At 45.7% G+C, this 17,770-nt stretch overlaps 1 protein-coding gene across 3 annotated transcripts in view; it reads left to right on the plus strand.

Moving 5' to 3' along the window:
• Nucleotides 1-17,093, plus strand: part of AP3S2 (adaptor related protein complex 3 subunit sigma 2) — a 55,793-nt gene extending 38,700 nt beyond the window's left edge. For all 3 annotated transcript variants that reach the window (XM_025893034.2, XM_025893037.2, XM_025893036.2), the window contains 2 exons: nucleotides 14,342-14,449; nucleotides 16,131-17,093. In XM_025893034.2, coding sequence (XP_025748819.2) covers nucleotides 14,342-14,449; nucleotides 16,131-16,259 — 237 coding nt within the window. In that variant the 3' untranslated portion in view covers nucleotides 16,260-17,093. The remainder of the gene's footprint in view (nucleotides 1-14,341; nucleotides 14,450-16,130) is intronic.
• The last annotated feature ends 677 nt before the right edge of the window (nucleotides 17,094-17,770 follow it).

The raw sequence follows: 17,770 nt of genomic DNA on the forward strand, positions 1-17,770 counted from the left end.
AGCCTTGCTGATTCCAGAGTCTGCGCTCTCCATACACTGCCCTTAGTGTCCTCTCCTGCTCTAGCATCCTCAGTGTGGAAGGAGATGTATCTGGGCCATGTTTTGTTAGCAGGTAATCAATCAGAGAGAGGATAAAACTCAAGAGGACAAGGCCTGGCTCATTTTCTTTACCTAGTACTGTGCTTAGCATTTGGGACCTGTATTGTAAAATACTGGAGATAGGCAGGAAATGAAGGCGGATGAAACAGTAGACAGGTAAGGAAAAGTCCTGCTGGGACATCTTTAAAATTTTACTTCACAGAGCACTCCAACTCATAATAGGCATTCTTTTTTTTTATCTTAAGAGATTTTATTTATTTATTTGACAGAGAGAGACACAATGAGAGAGGGAACACAAGCAGGGGGAGGGGGGGAGGGAGAAGCCGGCTTCCCGTGGAGCAGGGAGCCCGATGTGGGGCTCGATCCCAGGACCCTGGGATCATGACCGGAGCCGAAGGCTGACGCTTCACGACCGAGCCACCCAGGCGCCCCCATAGTAGTCATCCTTTGGGAAAAAGTAAAAAATTAGGAAAGAAGGAATAATATGCAATGAGCATGCTTTGCTGCAGTCACCTGTACATACTCAGTGTCAAACATGAAGCCAGCGAGTGAGGAATCCTTTTATTAAAGAATTATTAGCAGAGCATGGAGAATAGTTAATGAGTTGCAGGGCAATCTGCCATCCTCTCTGCCCAGATGCCTTTTCCTCCATTTATCAGTTCGAGACCCACCCTCCTCTGAATTCCCATAGCATTGTGTACTTAGGTCATAGTACTATCATAGCCTTCCTTTTATTACAGTTCATTTTGTACATGTTTTATCTTCCTTAATTTGATTCTAAGCCTTTGAGGACAGGGTTCGCATCTTATCTTCCTTTCCTCCTTCCAGCTCTTACCATTCTGTGATGTTAAGCATATTTGAAAACAGATATTGTTACAGGTAACATCCTTTTGGTGAAAATGAGTGAATGCCTCAAACCTTAACACATCATCTTGTGTGTAGGGAGTACAGTGGGCTCACATGTACACGTTTAGCTTATACCGATTCAACTTTCACCCTTTGGAAAAAAGATGAGGATAACAATTCCAAATACAGAATGATTCCATCCACAATTCTACTCGGTTCGTGTGTGCCTGCAGTGAGTGTGAATCCGGCTCTTTGTCTCTGCTCTTTAACACCTATCATGTGCCTGTCATAAGCATCACCTGGTGCTCGGAGTGATTTTAGTGCTTAAAGTTACAGTAGAGCTTTTCAGTCTGTGGCCCCTAACCAAGCCGGCCACTTCAGCAGTGCCGTTGGTGGAGGAAGACTACAGGCGATGTAAGGGATGTGCGGCTACACGTGTTTCCGTCTCTTCTGGTGGCTGTTACAACTTAAACTGATGTAAGATGAGATTTCACTAGATTCATTCCTGTGTTGTTGAAAGAATATGTGATCATATGAATGTGAAAAAGAAGGAAAATCAAGGGTGAGGGATTGAGGTTTGTGGAGTTATATGACAAGACATCTGGAAAAAAACGGTGCAAATGTCCTGTCTCCATCTGAAGATTAGGAGATCATAAATGTAGTTCAGGAGACACTCATAACAAGGAAAAGAGAAAAACAGAACTTTACGAAGCAGGTTGTTTCTTTGCCTGCTTTCTTTAACGGCTGCTTGGGACCAGACAGCCCTGTGGCTACGTCCCTGCGGGGCATCTCAGAGTCAGAGTGCATTCACTAACGGATATTAACAACGAGCAGCGAAGAAAAAGCTAAACTGTGTTCACTCTATTCTGTTTGAGAAGTCATAAGAATGTGAAGTATACTTTTTTTTTATCATTCTATACCCAGGTAGTTTATTTTCCACCTAGTAATTCAGCATCAACAATTTTGTTATTAATGTTTCTCTACAGCATAATTTCTTTGGCAGTGCAGATACTTTAGAGTAACAAAATAATAACTAATCCCAGTGCCTCTCTGCTGTCCCTTGTGTCATTGCTGTCGTTTATCTCACTTACACATAAGCATGAATTATACATACAAGCATGCACGTGAAAACACTTGTTGCTTCTTTTTTTTTTTTTGCCTTGCTTGCCATTTATCTTTTTATTCTAGCCAGGTGCATCAATCTCCAAATTCCAGATTTGGAGGTTTGTTTTCTCACCCTTCAAAACAATATAAAACCTGGAGCTCCTAGTCTTGTGTTAATCATTCTGAATCAGTTTTTCTGGGCTATCACCTGATCTTTTCGATATGTAAAATCAAGTTATGTATTTTTTCTGTTAATCTTTGAATATATTTTCTCTCTCCTATTGTTCCATTTCTTTTTCTGGCATACCAGTTATGCACATGTTGTATCGCTCTCTTTTTTAAAATTTTTTTACTTTTTGACCCCCTTGACACATTTCTCCCACCCCCTTCACTATCATCCCCTTTCTCCCTGCCTCTGACAACCATCATCTGTTCTCTATATTTATGAGCTTGGTTGTTTTTTTTGTTTGTTTTTTTGTTTTTTTGTTTTTTTTTGTTTTTTGAGATACCATATATAAGAGGGGCACCTGGGTGGCTCAGTCGGTTGAGCATCCGACTCTTGGTTTCCGCTCAGGTCATGATTTCAGGGTTGTGAGACTGAGCCCTGTGTGGGGCTACACACTGAGCATGGAGTCTGCTTGGGGTTCTTTCCCTCTCCCTTTCCCTCCCCCTCTGCCTCTTCCCCCCCACCCCCCGCCGCAGGTGCATGTGCACTCTATCTCTCTCTCTCTAAAATAAATCAAGTAAATCTTTTAAAAAAAGGTTCCATATGTAACAGAAATCATACAGTATTTGTCTTTCTCTTTCAGACTTATTTCATTTAGTATAATGCCCTCAAGGTCCATCCATGTTGTCATAAATGGCAAAATTTCCCTTTTTGTGGCTGAATAATATTCCATTGTGTGTATATATATTCCACAATCTCTTTATCCATTCATACATTGATGGACACAGATTTTTTTCCATGTCTTGGCTCTTGTAAGTAATGCTACAGTGAACATGAGGGTACATGTATCTTTTCAATTTCATGTTTTCATTTTCTTCAGATAAATATCCAGAAGTGGAATTACTGGATCATAGGATAATTCTATTTTTAATTTTTTGAGGAACCTCCATACTGTTCTCCATAGTGGCTGCATCAGTTTACATTCCCACCAGCAGTGCATGACGATTCCCTTTTCTCCACATCCTTGCCAACACTTGTTATTTCTTGTCTTTCTGATATTAGCCATTCTGACTGATGTGAGGTGATCTCCTTGTGGTTTTGATTGGGATTTCTCTGAGGATTAGGGATTTTGAGCATCTTTCCATGTCTGTATTGGCAATCTGTATGTCTTCTTTGGAAAAATGTCTGTGCGTATCTTCTACATTTTTTGAAGGTTTCCATTAAAATAGTTTAAAATGGCGAGTTAATGTTTGACCCTTTCACGCTCTGTTCTGACTCTAGCTAGAGAATCAGCTTCCCAGTGGAACTAGGTGTGCCTGGTATACTTCTCAGTGTGGTCCTTGTTGTTCACTGCAGCTACATCTACGTGGACACTCAGCCGACTGTTGCTGAGTTTAATTCCCATGGTTCATTTGCAGACAAGTGAGATGAGAGGCAATCCACGGAGATGAGGACGGGCAGTCCTCAGCATGTTTCAAAACTGATACAACATTGGACTTTGGAATGAAAGTAGGGACAAGAGAGAAGCCTTAGGTATCAGGTTTCTGAAATGCCTTTTTATGTCCTCTTCCCCCTTTCATTTCTCTCTAAAGTAGATAATATGGGAACTAGAGGCTGACTCTGGGCCAAGATGACTCTCAGATGACTTTCTTTTCCCCTTAGCAGTACTGAGCGCAAGCTTTGGCCTGTTGAGAGCCACTGCCCGCCGGTATGGACAAGGAGGTGATGCAGACCCCATCCTACTGAGAATTTCTTCCTTCCTTCCTCTCCAGAGGTCTTTCCTAGGAATTAATGAAACCAGCCAAGCCAAGAAGAGGTCAAAAAAGTTATCAGCACTTAGCTTTTTTTTTTTTTTTTTTTTTTTAAGTAATCTCTACACCCAGCGTGGGGCTCGGACTCACAACCCCGAGCTCAAGAGCCACATGTTCTTCTAACGGAGCAGCCAGGCACCCCAGCACTTAGCTTTTGATATAGTAGAGTATGTATCTTATCAGTGATTCTTTCTTAAAACTTAAGTATTAAAATGTTGGTATCCTACTGTTCCAGTACAAGCCCTGGGACTGTGCTCTTTTGTATTTGATTAGTGTTTTACTGTCTTCTGTGTGAGAACACAGTTGTTTTTAGAAAGATAGGAAAGTAGGGATTGGTAGTGGGGATGGAGCCCTTGCCTTTTGTGGTACTATAGGCTTTTGTCCTCCCATGCAAGAATCTGGGGTGGGATTGATCTAGTCTAGAGGCTTCTGTGGATGAGATTAAGCCTGGAGTGTGGTGTGCCTTCATGTGCCACTGGTGTCTCAAAAGATCTTACCGACCCCCTCTGCCTGAGGCGTCCTGCTAGATAGGTTCCTGCCATCCCAATATAGAACTGGATTTAAAAAAAAAAAAATAGAACTGGATTTTACTAAAGAAGCAGTATTATTCGTGGTATTTAGATGTAGATGCGGGGCTGCTCAGTGATACTACATTCTAGGTAAGCATTATGGATTTAAGTGCGCTTTTGTGAGCTGCTAGCATGAGAACCTTACTGTATCTATAGAAAAATTCATTGTAAGTTCAATACTTAAGTTTATGGAACATGGCCAGTTTAAGACGTGAAGACTGTGTTTTGACTAGAGGAAAAAGTAATGTCTTGTTTGTTATCTTTAGGCTCCAGATCAGTTTGCTTTTAGTGATGGTCTCTGTTGACCTGGGACTGGATTCAGAACTTTTTTGACTTCAGTGAGAGACATAACCAAGGATAGAACTCTGGCAGATCCTGGAATCCTCTATCCTTGGATAGGGTTGCTGAAACCAACTTGTCTCCATCCCCAGCTGTGTGCCTAAGGAGCATCTCTGTCCTTGAAGTGACACTTTTGTGTTCCCTCTTAGATTCTTGATCCTGACATGAAACTAGCAAGTTTATTTTAACCCACTTTTATCTGTAGAGGTTAACTCTGTGTCCTGGACAGTAGAGCTTGTTTCTCAGTTCCAGAATGGGAAGTCAGGCCAACTCAAAAAGCCAGTGCCTCCTCAAAATCAGGACTTTTGAACTAGATGAGCTTCTTTCATCCATTCAGCCAGCATTTATGAAGGCTCTGCTGTTACCAAGCACAGTGTTTAGTACTGGAGACCCAGAGATGAAGATGACATAGAATCTACCCTCAAGAGGTACCTGGGTGGTGTGTTCGGTTGAGCATCCGACTCTTGGTTTTGGCTGAGGACATGATCTCAGGGTTGTGGGATCGAGCCCCGTGTTGGGCTCTGTGTTCAGTCACATTCAGCTTGTCCCTCTCTCTCTGCTCCTTCCCCTGCTCGTGCACTCTCTCTCTCAAATTAATAAATAAAATCTTAAAAACAAACAAACAAACAAATCTACCCTCGAGGAAAATCATGGTCGAGGGAAAGAGGCACGCAAGTAAAAAATATGACAGTGCACTAAATTAAGTACCTCAGTAAAAATGCATAGGCTCCAGTACTATCACTGAGAAGAGGGTGATTGTCTTAGCCGAGAGAGCCCTTAGCCTTTCTTGAGTTTACTTGGCCCAAGCTGTGGGTATTCCACACCTCAAATCCTGGAAGAATGTCTCTGATTTTTACAGAACTGCTTAACAGGATCAGCAGAAAGAATGGTAGAAGGTAGTGAAGGTTAGGATTAGAAATCTCAGCAGAGTCAGCGGCAGTACAAGCCCTTGTTCCAGTTTGGAGAAGGGCTTTCTTTGCTTCAGGGAGTCCCAGCAGGTTCAGTAGTCATTAAACTCTCCTCTGATGCCTCCTGGTGTCATTTTCCCCTTTCTGTGCATCTTTGCAGTAGAACTGCTAGTCAAGCCTTTTTTGGCCCAGAACCTCTGAGCCAGGTTCTTTAGAACAGGAGAGTCACACTTGCTAGGATTGCCAGAACCGTACCTAAGCACTGTTGAATCCTCAGCATGCACCAGATTTGTTCTTCCTATTTCATCTCGTCATGAACCGGGTCACAGACAAACTTCCTGGCGGAGCCCTACAAGCCACAAACTTGTAGGTCCCCATCCTGAAGGACACTCATTATTGCCTCTAGGGAATGAGATGGGGAAGGTCTCAGACAGTTAACTTATATTGATAGGAAAGAACAGTGAGGCCAAATCGATGCCCACAGGATCCAGTTCCAGAAGTAGGTATCTTCAGGGGTGGGAGGACAATGTGACAACTTCTTAGAAAAGAAGAACGAAGGAAGACCATTGTCCACGTATGTTGGGAGGACAGTACAGAGGCTTGATAGCCGGTTAGATTGCCTTTAGAGGAATAGACATTTTTTTAAACATTTTATTTATTTATTAGAGCAAGCACAAGCAGGGGGAGGGGCAGAGGGAGAAGAAGAAGCAGGCTCCCCGCTGAGCAGGGAGCCAGCCACAGAACTTGATCCCAGAACTCCGGGATCATGACCTGAGCCAAAGGCAGATGCTTAACTGACTGAGCCGCCCAGGCGCCCAGAGGAATAGATATTTTGATTCTAGTAATTACAACTGACACTTGAACAATGCAGGGTTAGGATCACCAACCCCCAGCACAAATCCGTGTATAACTTTTGACTGTCCTCCAGAACTTAACTACTAATAGCCTTCTGTTGAGGGCGCCTGGGTGGCTCAGTTGGTTAAGCGACTGCCTTCGGCTCAGGTCATGATCCTGGAGTCCCGGGATCGAGTCCCGCATCGGGCTCCCCGCTCAGCAGGGAGTCTGCTTCTCCCTCTGACCCTCTTCCCTCTCGTGCTCTCTATCTCTCATTCTCTCTCTCTCAAATAAATAAATAAAATCTTTAAAAAAAAAAATAGCCTTCTGTTGACCAGAAGCCTCACCAATAACATAAGCAGTTGATTAAAACATATTTTATATGTTCTATATATTCTTACCATAAAATAAGCCAGAGAAGAGAAAGTGTTATTAAGAAAATCATAAGGAAAAGAAAATACATTGACAGTACTGGAGTGTATTTATAAAAAAAAAAAAATCTGTGTATAAGTGGATCCACAAAGTTCAAACCGTGTTCAGGGGTCAACTGTATTTTACTTTTTGATTGTTTTGAGGGATTTTAAGAGAAAAAATTTAAATAGGACCAAATTATAAACACCAGCTTTTATTCATTAAAGTGTGGCCATAAATTTATGTTTCTTTGATCTTGTAAAATATGAGTTTCCACCCAGCATTTTACCTGTTAAGATCTCAGATTCATTACCGAAAGTATCTTTTTCTTTTGCCTTCCTCTCACATCAGGTTGGCCTGTTGGTTTATTGGAGCCATCTCAATCTTATGTTCAGTTGAAGATCCTTCTGGTTGTGATTATTTCTAGGTCAGAATACCACTGGATTTGCCAAGAACTAAGAAATCAGTAGTGCTTTTGTTTAAATTCTCTTAACAGGTACTTCTGAATGAGTTTTGGTATTGTCATTGTTTTAGACGGTTGTCGAAATAGCAGAGAGCTATGAGTTATTATTACTTGATAATTCCTGTTTGTTCGGTGCACTTGATGTTAGGCTGGGTTTAGGGTTCCTGAGGACCTTTAGGTCTTTGCTGTCTTCTATTCTTGTGGTTTGTATTTGCCACCTACATGACTCAGATTTTAGATTTCCTTTTCCCCTGCCTCCTCTTTGTTGGTTTGGTACTTTTAACTCTCAGTGTTCTCTGAGGTACTCACCTACATTTCTGCCGGCGTCCTCAAGGTCAGTCCGTCTGTCAACTCTGGTCATTCAACAGGGCCATTCTTTGTGATCTGACTGTATCTGGTTTCTTGGGTACATGAGTTTGGTATTGATTCTTCTTTTTTTATTCAAGAATAATTAACAATACAGTGCTACGTTAGTTTCAGGTGTACAATAAAGTGGCTCAGCAGTTCTGTACATTACTCAGTGTTCACCATGGTAAGTGTGCTCTTAATCTTCTTTGTCTGGTTCACCCCTCCCCCCAACCCATCCCCTCTAGCGACCCCTCTGTCCCCTGTTTTTAAGAGACTGTTTTTTTGTCTGTCTCTTTTTTCCTTGTTCGGTTGTTTAGTTTCTTAAATTCCACATACGATTGAAGTCATATGGTATTTGTCTTTCTCTTTTTGACTTCTTTCATTTAGCATAATATCCTCTAGGTCTATCATCTGTATTCTTGCAAGTGGCCAGATCTCATTCATTTTTATTGCTGAGTCATATTCGTGTGTGTGTGTGTGTGTGTGTGTGTGTGTGTGTGTGTGTGTAGTATTGATTCTTGGCAGCCTTCTCTACACACCCATGCTGAGCAACCCCCAGCTTTCTCATGTCCCCTCTGTCTGCACTCAAAGAAATGTTATTCCTTTCACGGTCACTTCGTGTTCATTGGAAGGGGTCTTCACTGACTTGTCAGATTAACCTGGGCAGCTGGGAAGCTGACCTTTAGTTCCTCATCCTTTGCTCATTTATAGCACATGAGTCACTGTGCTGACCAAAGATCAGCTGTGATATATGTAGACCTGTTGGTGCCAGTCAAACGGGTATTGTAATTACCTAACTTAATAATATACAGATAAATGAGCAAAGAGAATTGTTCTTTGAAAACTAAGGTGAACACTTTGGAAAGGCTAGTTACATAAAAAAGGAAATGACGTCGAATCAGGTTCTGGCAGAAACTGTAGAAGACTAGAGGTGGAGGCACCTAAAAATCTAGGAGTCCGTACTTAGTGCTCCACCAGGGGGCTGAGTTCTCCCTGTGCTTAAAGAAACTGATGCATATGGGTGACTTTGATGTAGGAAAAGTGGGCATAGAATTCTGGTCAGCAGGAAAAATCTCATTGGCCCCAAGGTACAAGTTTGGTGGCTCTCAAAGTGTTGTTTATAGCAAGTGACTGGGGGCTTGGATGGGGAGGGGGGAATCACAGTAAAAGTCATGGTAACTGTATCTTTATCACATGAGTTCTTTTAAATGATACACATTATCATTTAGGTAGCTCTTAGGTACCGAGGGTGGGAGCATCGGGGTTCTTGTTCTCCCTCCTTCCTTCCCCGCCCTTGTCTTCCTAATTTCCGCTAGTTGTAGCTTTTCGACATTGTAAGGCACACAGCATTGGCCTCTCGTCGCCCCCCAACCCCCAGCCGTGGCCCTGCCTGTAAGCCGACTCTGTGCTCAGGGTCGACCTCTCTGCCCTCACCTCTTGGCTGGCAGAGGTGTTTCCGTTTGTAGATTTCTCCGGAAAGACTCATGGGGAACAGTGTTTCTGGATCAGCAGCCCCCTGGGTACAGCTCTTGGGTTTCGCTGCCTCTCTTTGGCAATTGTGTAGGTACTGCATCTTTTTCTGCTAGCACTGAATTTTACTGGGGGAATTTTCAAGAGTTTGCCCCTCTTTTACGTGATTTGATCCTTTTGCCTGGTTGCAGAAATCTTACCCTCAGGCTCTGTCTTGGCACTGACTGTTCTGGGCCAGTTTTTCCTGGGATATACAGTGTGTCCTTTAAGTATGTGGATATTTTTGTTTCAGAAACATCTCGAAGTAGATCTTCATGGAATGTTTATGAGCAACTCTGCCTGTTTGTTTGCTTCAATTACAGTTCTCCTTTATGCGCATGCTGCTGGCCTTGGCTGCCTTCTGTAACTCCTGTTCACTCTCAATTCTATTGAGAACGCCTTTCCCGTTTCATTGTATGTGGTTTTTTCCATGTCCCTCCGTTTTGTTCCTTACCATGCTTTCCACAGTGTCTCTTCTCCCTTTTGTTCTTTTCTGTTCTACCCTCATTTCGGTTCATTTTTTCCTTCCCCTTCTTCCCTGAGCTGTGCTAGTTGATGCCTTCTCTTCTCCCTGTCATCTCCCTACCCCTTCTTGTGAGCGCTTGCTCTTCTGCTCTGAGCTCTTTTTTTTTTTTGGTCAGAGAGAGAGCGAGAGAGAGGGAGCACAAGCAGGGGGAGCGGCAGGCAGAGGGAGAAGCAGACTCCCCGCTGAGCAGGGAGCCCAATGCGGGACCTGATCCCAGGACCCTGGGATCCTGACCTGAGCTGAAGGCAGACGCTTAACCAACTGAGCCACCCAGGTGTCCCTCTGCTCTGAGCTCTTGCTTCATGGTTTTCTTTTTTCACTTTTGCAAAAGATTTTATTGCTGTTCATCTGCTCTGTAGCAGCGTTTTCCAGTGTGTAGTCTTAGTCTGCCTTTTGGTTTTCCAGTTTCTTCCCTAATTTTTTTTTGTTGTTGTATCTCTGTATATATCCTGTGCAGATTTCTTATAACTCCTCTTTAAATAGGTGAGTTTTTCAGGGACTAGCTCTTGCAGGATGCTTGTATAGAAGAGGTACCAAGTCTGCGTTCCATGCTCGCTGCAGCCATTCTCATGATTTAAGGTTCTGGGTGAGTTCATTTACCCTTTCTCTCTCTCCAGCCAGCAGAGATAGGCATCTGTGAGCTTTTCCACGATGCAGATGCTGCCACAGAGTTTAACTCTGTGAGGCAAATATAGCTGGTTTGTGTGGTTTCCTAGCTCCAGGTCCACGGACGTTTCTGCCTCTCAAAACCAGGAATCTGTTTGGTCCCAGAGAGCGTGTCCTTTACCTATAGGAAGTCTGTCTGGACATCTCTTTCTCTCCAGCTCCTGTGTCTCCTCTCCATAGTATCCGTTCTTCTTTTCTTTCTCTAAAGGAAAGGAACCTTGTTTGAGCTCCCTGCCTTTGACAGCTTTTCTAGCTGTTTTAGAGTCTGGGATTTTGGTTGTCTTCCAGTTTTGTTGAAAATGGAGTTTGCATTTTTATTTATTTCTCCTTTTTGCACTTAGAATACATCTTGAATAGCATTTTAAAATTATGATTTCATGATGCAGTGTTCAAATCAGAAATCTTAACTGACATTTTCTGTTAACCAGTGGCTGGTCCCCATGATATTCTGTATTAGGTTTTCTGCTACACCTTCTCCATCCAGCCTCCACCACCACACTGCCTTCCACCTTTCTAAGCACCTAAAGCCCCAGGAATATGCTACTCAGACTTACAAAAAGCCTTTTCATTCAGTCAGTATGCCTCCTCCTCACTGGGCAGTATGCTAGGCCTTGGGGATAGAGCATGGAAGAATTCATATAAGGTCTCTGACATACCAAAGGCAAGTCTCAAAATGATTCTGTTTGGACTAGGGGTAAGGGGTGGACAGGGCAGAAGACACAGTTTGGGATTTTGAGGCATCATGGGGGAAAGGGTGCAGAACATGAGCTCCGGAGTCAGACAGACCCAGCCCCATTACTCTGTTCTCCTTCTGATACGTGTGACAGCGGAATAGCTGATTGACGTTTCCATATTTCACTTCCTCATAGATAAAGTGAAGGTCATATTACCTACCTCACATGGATCGTAAAATTAAAATAAGTTACATATGAAGTGCTCATCGTGTAGTAGATGCTCAACAAGTACTACTTCCCCATGAAGAAGGGGCTCATTAAACAAAAGGAATAAAATACTAGGAGTACTGGTAAATTTTATGTTACGTAAAATTTTCCATCTTCATTTTGAAGTGTACAGTTGAGTAGTGTTAAGCACATTCACGTGGTTGTGTGACCCTTCTCCAGAATTCTTCATCTTGCCCAACTGAAACTCTGTTCCCATTAAACAAGTCCCCATCCCCTCCCACCTCAGCCCAGCAACTACCGTTCTACTTTATGCCTTTGGTTTTGACTAACTAGGTACCTCACATAAGGAGGTCATGCCAGATCTGTCCTTCTGTCTCTGGCTTATTTCACTTAGTGTAATGTCTTTAGGGTTCGTCCATGCTGTAGCAGGTGTTCGAGTTTTCTCCTTTTTTAAGACCGAATAATATTCCTTTGTATGCGTATGTCACATTCATCCTTTCATCCATCGATGGACACTTGGGTTGCTCCTGCCTTTTGGTTATTCTGTGGATAATGCTGCTGTGATGATACATGTACAAGTATCTTTTGGAAACTTTTGTTTTAATTCCTCTGAGTAGATGCCCAGTGGCAGAATTGTTTGATTATACGGCTATTCTATTTTGTAAAAAATTTTTGAGAAACAACCATACTGTGTTCAGAGGCTGATTTCTTGATGGGGAAGTATAAACGGTATAGTTCCCCAACAAATAATTTTAAGATCAGTCTTGTTTAACATTTTGTTAATTATCTAGATATGAGCGTTTTGCCATCAAATCTCCATTTGCATTTAAGTAATGAAATAAATCCTATTGTATAAAATTTAAGAATGCCGCCTGAGTGTGTCTTTGTGGACAGAAAAGTGATTTGTAAAGCTCAATGTAGGCAAATATACTTTGTGTTTACCCATAGGCTTTTTTAAGATTTTATTTATCTATTTAGAGAGAGAGCACGCAGTGGGGAGGGGCAGAGGGAGAGAGAGAATCTCAAGCAGACTCCCTGCTGAGCACGGAGCCCGAGGAGGGTCTGGATCTCACCACCCTGAGATCATGACATGAGCCGAAATCAAGAGTCAGAGGTTAGCCGACTGAGCCACCCAGGTGCTCCAGAACATACGCTTTTATTACACTTCCTCCCTGAGGCCAGAAGATGTACCCTGGTTATATCAGTTAGTGCATTCCCTCCACTTAACTATGGGCAAAATACGGAGAACTGATGTGCCAGAGAGCTTCATGTGTCAAAAATGCACACGCACAAGCACACAGACACACGGACACATCATTTGTCTTGACTCTTTGTTGCCTACAGAGTAAATTGACCCTCAAAGCCTCCATGGTCCAGTCTAGACGCTAGATCAGTATGTCTCAACTGGGGGCGATTTCGCCAGGAGACATTTGACCATGTCTGGAAGCATTTTTGGTTGTCACAGCTGGAGGGGTGCTACTGGAATCTGGTGAGCAGAGCCCAGGGGTGCTTCCGAACATGCTACAATGCACAGGACAGCCCCCCTCCCCAATAGAAAATTATCCAACTCCTAATGGCAGTAGTGCCCAGACCTTAGGCCCAAACTACCTTGTCAGCATTGTCTCTAGCCTCTTCGTAAATCTGCCATTCCAGCCAGATCCTGGTGCTCCTCATACCCAACACCAGCCGAATTGCTTCCTCCAGTGCCTTTCACCTCGTGTCCTTCTCCGATGTGAGAGCCCAGCTCAGTCCTCCCACCATCTCCGTGAACCTCTCTGGTCTCTCTAAGCCACTGCCCTCTTCCTCCTCAGACTGCTAATTGGGCACTTAATTAACAATAGAAGGTGGTACCTGTGATCTTCCCAGCATGACTGAAAGCACCTTGAAGGCCATGTTGATATGATTTGATTTGAAAGAGGAAGCCCCACTCCCCCTTAAGGACCCCAGCAGGCACCTCTTACCTGACCCTCTGGGGGTTTCCATGGCAGCCCTCCCGCTACCGTGGGCCACAGCAATTGAGTCAGCACCATGGCTCAGTGGGCACAGCAGTTGAGCACACCGAGAGTCACCTCTGTTGGGGAGTCCTGGCTAGATGGAACCCGAGCTCAGGTGTGAGCCTGGTACCCAGGCGAGTATTCATGCTGAGCCTGGTTTCTTACCGGAGCTCTAAGAAAGGGATGCGGACAAGTACAAAGAAAGGTGCCCATTTTGCCGCCAGCAGAGCCCAGGCAGAAGGGTCTATCTTAGGAAGCCTGGGAGACATCCCACTGGGCAGGGCTTGCTCGGCCACAGCTGGATGGACGGAATGCATCCGTGATGATCGTGATGATGATACTGGTAATGACAGCCATCCTGATGCATTCAGAACCTGTTGTGGGGCAGACGCCAGGCCAGGTGTTTGATACAGGTTATCGCACTCAGTCCTCACCATGGTTCTGGAAGGAAGCTGGAGGACTGAAAGGATAATTTGCCCAAGATCACCCAGCTAACAGAGAGCAGAGCCAAAATTTTAAACAAGGTCCGTCTGACTTCAGAGCCTGTGCTCTCAGCCACCACCTCCCTGCCTTGAGTGTGGCCAGGCAGTTCCGCAGGTAAGAATGAGCTATCACTGCTCATGGAAGAGATTCATGCTAGGGAATGCCAGGGCGTGGGGGCCATCCATGTGGGCTCGCTTGAGAGGTGGATGACCCAGGCGCTCAAGTGTCTGTTGGGAATCAGGAGCTGGTGTGTCAGGTCCGACTGCTGGGCTGGTGCCGGAAAGGCCCAGGAGGTCTGCGTTCGGGCCACACCCCAGCTACCACAGGGTGCTCTAACCCTTCTTATTTTTGCTTCCCCTCTAGGTGCACTACATCCTTCAGGAGGTGGTGATGGGTGGGATGGTGTTGGAAACCAACATGAATGAAATCGTGGCTCAGATTGAAGCTCAAAACAGGCTGGAGAAATCCGAGGTGAGTACACTGCTGTGCTCTTGCCCCGGCTGGTTCCAAGAGCCTGGGGCAGAAGGAGGAATGGACACATGTGTTGGTTTGTGTTGCTGGGAAACCTTAGGGATGTTTATGTTCCTCTTTCTTCCTTGAGTCCTTCAAAACCAATTGACTTGAAGGCCAGTGCTGAAAATTAAACTTGTAAGAATTAAGGTTAAAAGTGTGAATGGAAAAGTCAGATGGCACAGGAAGACAAACAGCTCCGGGCTTGGGGGATTATGGCCCATGTTTGTGGTTTGTCATTCCTCCTTTCAAAGCTACACGTTCCCTGGAGGGAGACAGAATGCCCTTCTCTGGTCCCAGCGTGGTTTCCTAGTGCTATGGCAGTCTGATCTCCCAGCGGCCATGTCTCATGGTGTCTTTCAGAACCTCGGAGTTGCCAGTTGCCGTATTTCCAGTTAGCCTTCTACTCAGCTGCAGTAGGGTATGGGCTGGGTTTGCAAGTAACATACCCCAGCCCACCCCCACATAGTGCTCACAGTCAGGGCACTTGGCTGGCTCAGTCGGTGGAGTGTGTGACTCCTGATCTTGGGGTTGTGAGTTCAAGCCCCACGTTGGGCATAGATATTACTTAAAAAAAAAAATAAAATAAATGCTCACAGTTATTTCTGTCCTACCCCTCTGAGGTCTGTCACCTCCATCAGCCTTCCTGGAGAGTTGAGGCTACAGGTATACACCGTCACACGTGGCGGAAATAGCAGAATAAATTACCTCTTTAATGAGCTGAGCATCTTCAAGAGCTTCATTGCTTCTTGTAACAGAACTTGATCTTGCAAAACCAGGAATTCCTCTGTCTGTGAGGTCTGGCGGTCCTGCTGAAGCAGCTTTTCCAGACCACAGCTAGAGTGGCACGACAGTTCTTTGAGGGAGGCAGGCCGGGAAACTTCCAGGAATAGTAAGTGAGTCAGAGGCAAGGGGTTTGGAAAGCAGAAGAATGGAGACGTGCTGGGCAAGAGTGGAACTGGAGTCGGTCTCCTGAAAGCATTGGTAAGGAGGAAATGGTTCTGAGAGTCTTGTCGGCTTCTCCCCTTCTCTGCACACTGCGGGTGAGCCAGAGGAGCACCGACTGTGGCCGCCTTCCTCTGTGTTTGTTACTAGCCCTTCCGTGGCCGTGGGTACATCAGACCCATGTCCTTCCTCCCATCTTGCTGCCACATGACATTTCCAAAGCCAGCTCTTTCCCATCTCACGGTGTTCGTTGGCAAGCAGTTGCCCTAAGCTCTGACTTTCCTTTTCCTTATAAGAGTTTCCCTGTGATTGCACTTGTCTCTAAGAGTCAGCCTCTTCAGGAAAGGGTTTTGTTTGGAGCCTGAAAAGGGCCCCCAATACTTTGACTCGGTTGAACCATCTCAGGTTATTGCAGCAAAGCACCTGCAGGTGTGCCAGGCACTATTATGTGCTGCGGCTACAACACTGCATAAGCCACAACCCCTTTGGGAGCACAGAGTGCAAGTCCCTACCCCATGGCTCCCGTCAACCTCAAGATGGTCGTGTTGGCTACCTTTGAGGAATACGGACGAAAAAGCAAAACACGCATTGTGTGTGTTCAGCGTGGACGCTTTCCAGGTCTCCGTCACTTGTGTTTCTAAGCATTAGAGAGATGACACTGAGCATGTGTCTCATGCCCCTTCCCCTTTCTCCTCAGGGTGGCCTTTCAGCAGCCCCTGCCCGGGCCGTGTCTGCTGTGAAAAACATCAATCTGCCGGAGATTCCTCGGAACATCAACATTGGTGATCTCAACATCAAAGTCCCCAACCTGTCCCAGTTTGTCTGAGGGCCCGTGGCTACTGAACTGCAGTCCTTGAAGCAAGCCAAGCCAGTCCTGCCACAGAGCCCACTCTGAGCCTTAGAAGGGTCAGGCCCCGGGCCCTGCCCCCTGCTGCCGTGGTGTTGGGGGTGGGGAGGCGTCCCAGGTTCACGGCTAGCGTGGGCTTGGTTCTCACATATGCCGCCTGCCGGCTTCTGATACATGCGGCCACTGCAGATGTGGGGGGGGGGGTCCCCGGCTTCCTCCGTGGGGGTCCACGTGCCCGAGCCACTCGTACCTTTACTTCCCGCATGTAGCCACTCCCAGGGACTGGGCACTGTCTGGGGACCCACCTGCTTCCTAGAACCCACCACTAGGACATTCTCTGCCTAGAGTCTTCATCCTTAGCACCGCCATGCTTCTGAGGTCCTATAGCATTCACTCTTGCTGACGAGGTGCCATAGCTAGAACAGGGCTGACCCTTCAGATTAGGGTATGTGGTGAATGGCAAACAAGGGCAGAGTTTGATGAGAACCAGAATTGCCTCCTGCCTCTACTAGGGTTGTCATGCCCAGAGTCCTTTCGTCTAGGCAAGTTTTCTGGTTCCCACCACCTACGGAATATGTTTCCCTCACTGCCACAGTCCTAGCTCTGTTTGCACGGGACTTGACCCAGATCATGAACCTGATACATGCTGGTAGGGAGAGCACCCGCTTCCCCACGGCTGTTTCTCCAGCTCAGCCACAAGGTCCCTCATCAAAGGGGAGAAGCCCTGCATCTGTGGAAGGCAAAGCTGACAACATGTGGACTATCTCAGAATTATGACTCTTTCCAGGTTTAAATACATTCTTCTCATGAGGAGCAGATGGGTCAGTTGCTGTGTTATAAATGATGAATTTTCTCCATACAGGAAAGCCACTGCTGTCTACACCCACTTGTGGAGCAGGAGAGCCTGAGCTGGGATCACTTGTTCTAGAACTGGCACTGGGAAGGTTGGGGACGCAGGAAGCGGGCTGGCCAAGACCGGTGGCAGCGCGTCTTCTCCCTAGTGTGGGAGGAGTCCTTCCCTGAGCTCTGCTTATGGGCCCACACTGTTCCCCACCAGGTGACTGGCTTTGGAAAGCTGTGAATTTTTACATGTGATGAGAATCTTTCTTTCTGTGGTTAACTTAGAGCTCAGACTTTCTGTGGTTAACTTAGGCGCCTTAGAGTAGTGCCTCTTCCTGCACTGCCTCGGGGGCCAGGTCTCAGGACCTTAGGGAGCTCACTGCATCATCACGGCAAAGTCTCCCAGCTTGAGGGTTTCTCGTGCTTGCTGGCCGGGGGCCCAGACTATTCGCCCAAGCGTGCTCCTGCTGCAGAGCCTGGCTGAGATGGCACCCACAGGACCGCCGTGCTTCTGTGCTTGGTGCTCAGTGCTCCCCGCAGCCTCTTGTCCTCACCTCTTCCAGGCCCTCCCTGACAGCGCCGGAGGCGAGTGTGCTGATCAGAAGGTAGGCCCTCTTCCGCTGGAAGAGAGACGTGGAGGTCACTCTATC

This window comes from Callorhinus ursinus, unplaced genomic scaffold (genome assembly GCF_003265705.2).
Source record: "Callorhinus ursinus isolate GAN/ISIS: 27379988/994484 unplaced genomic scaffold, GSC_fseal_2.0 scaffold45, whole genome shotgun sequence".
Lineage (NCBI taxonomy): Eukaryota > Metazoa > Chordata > Mammalia > Carnivora > Otariidae > Callorhinus > Callorhinus ursinus.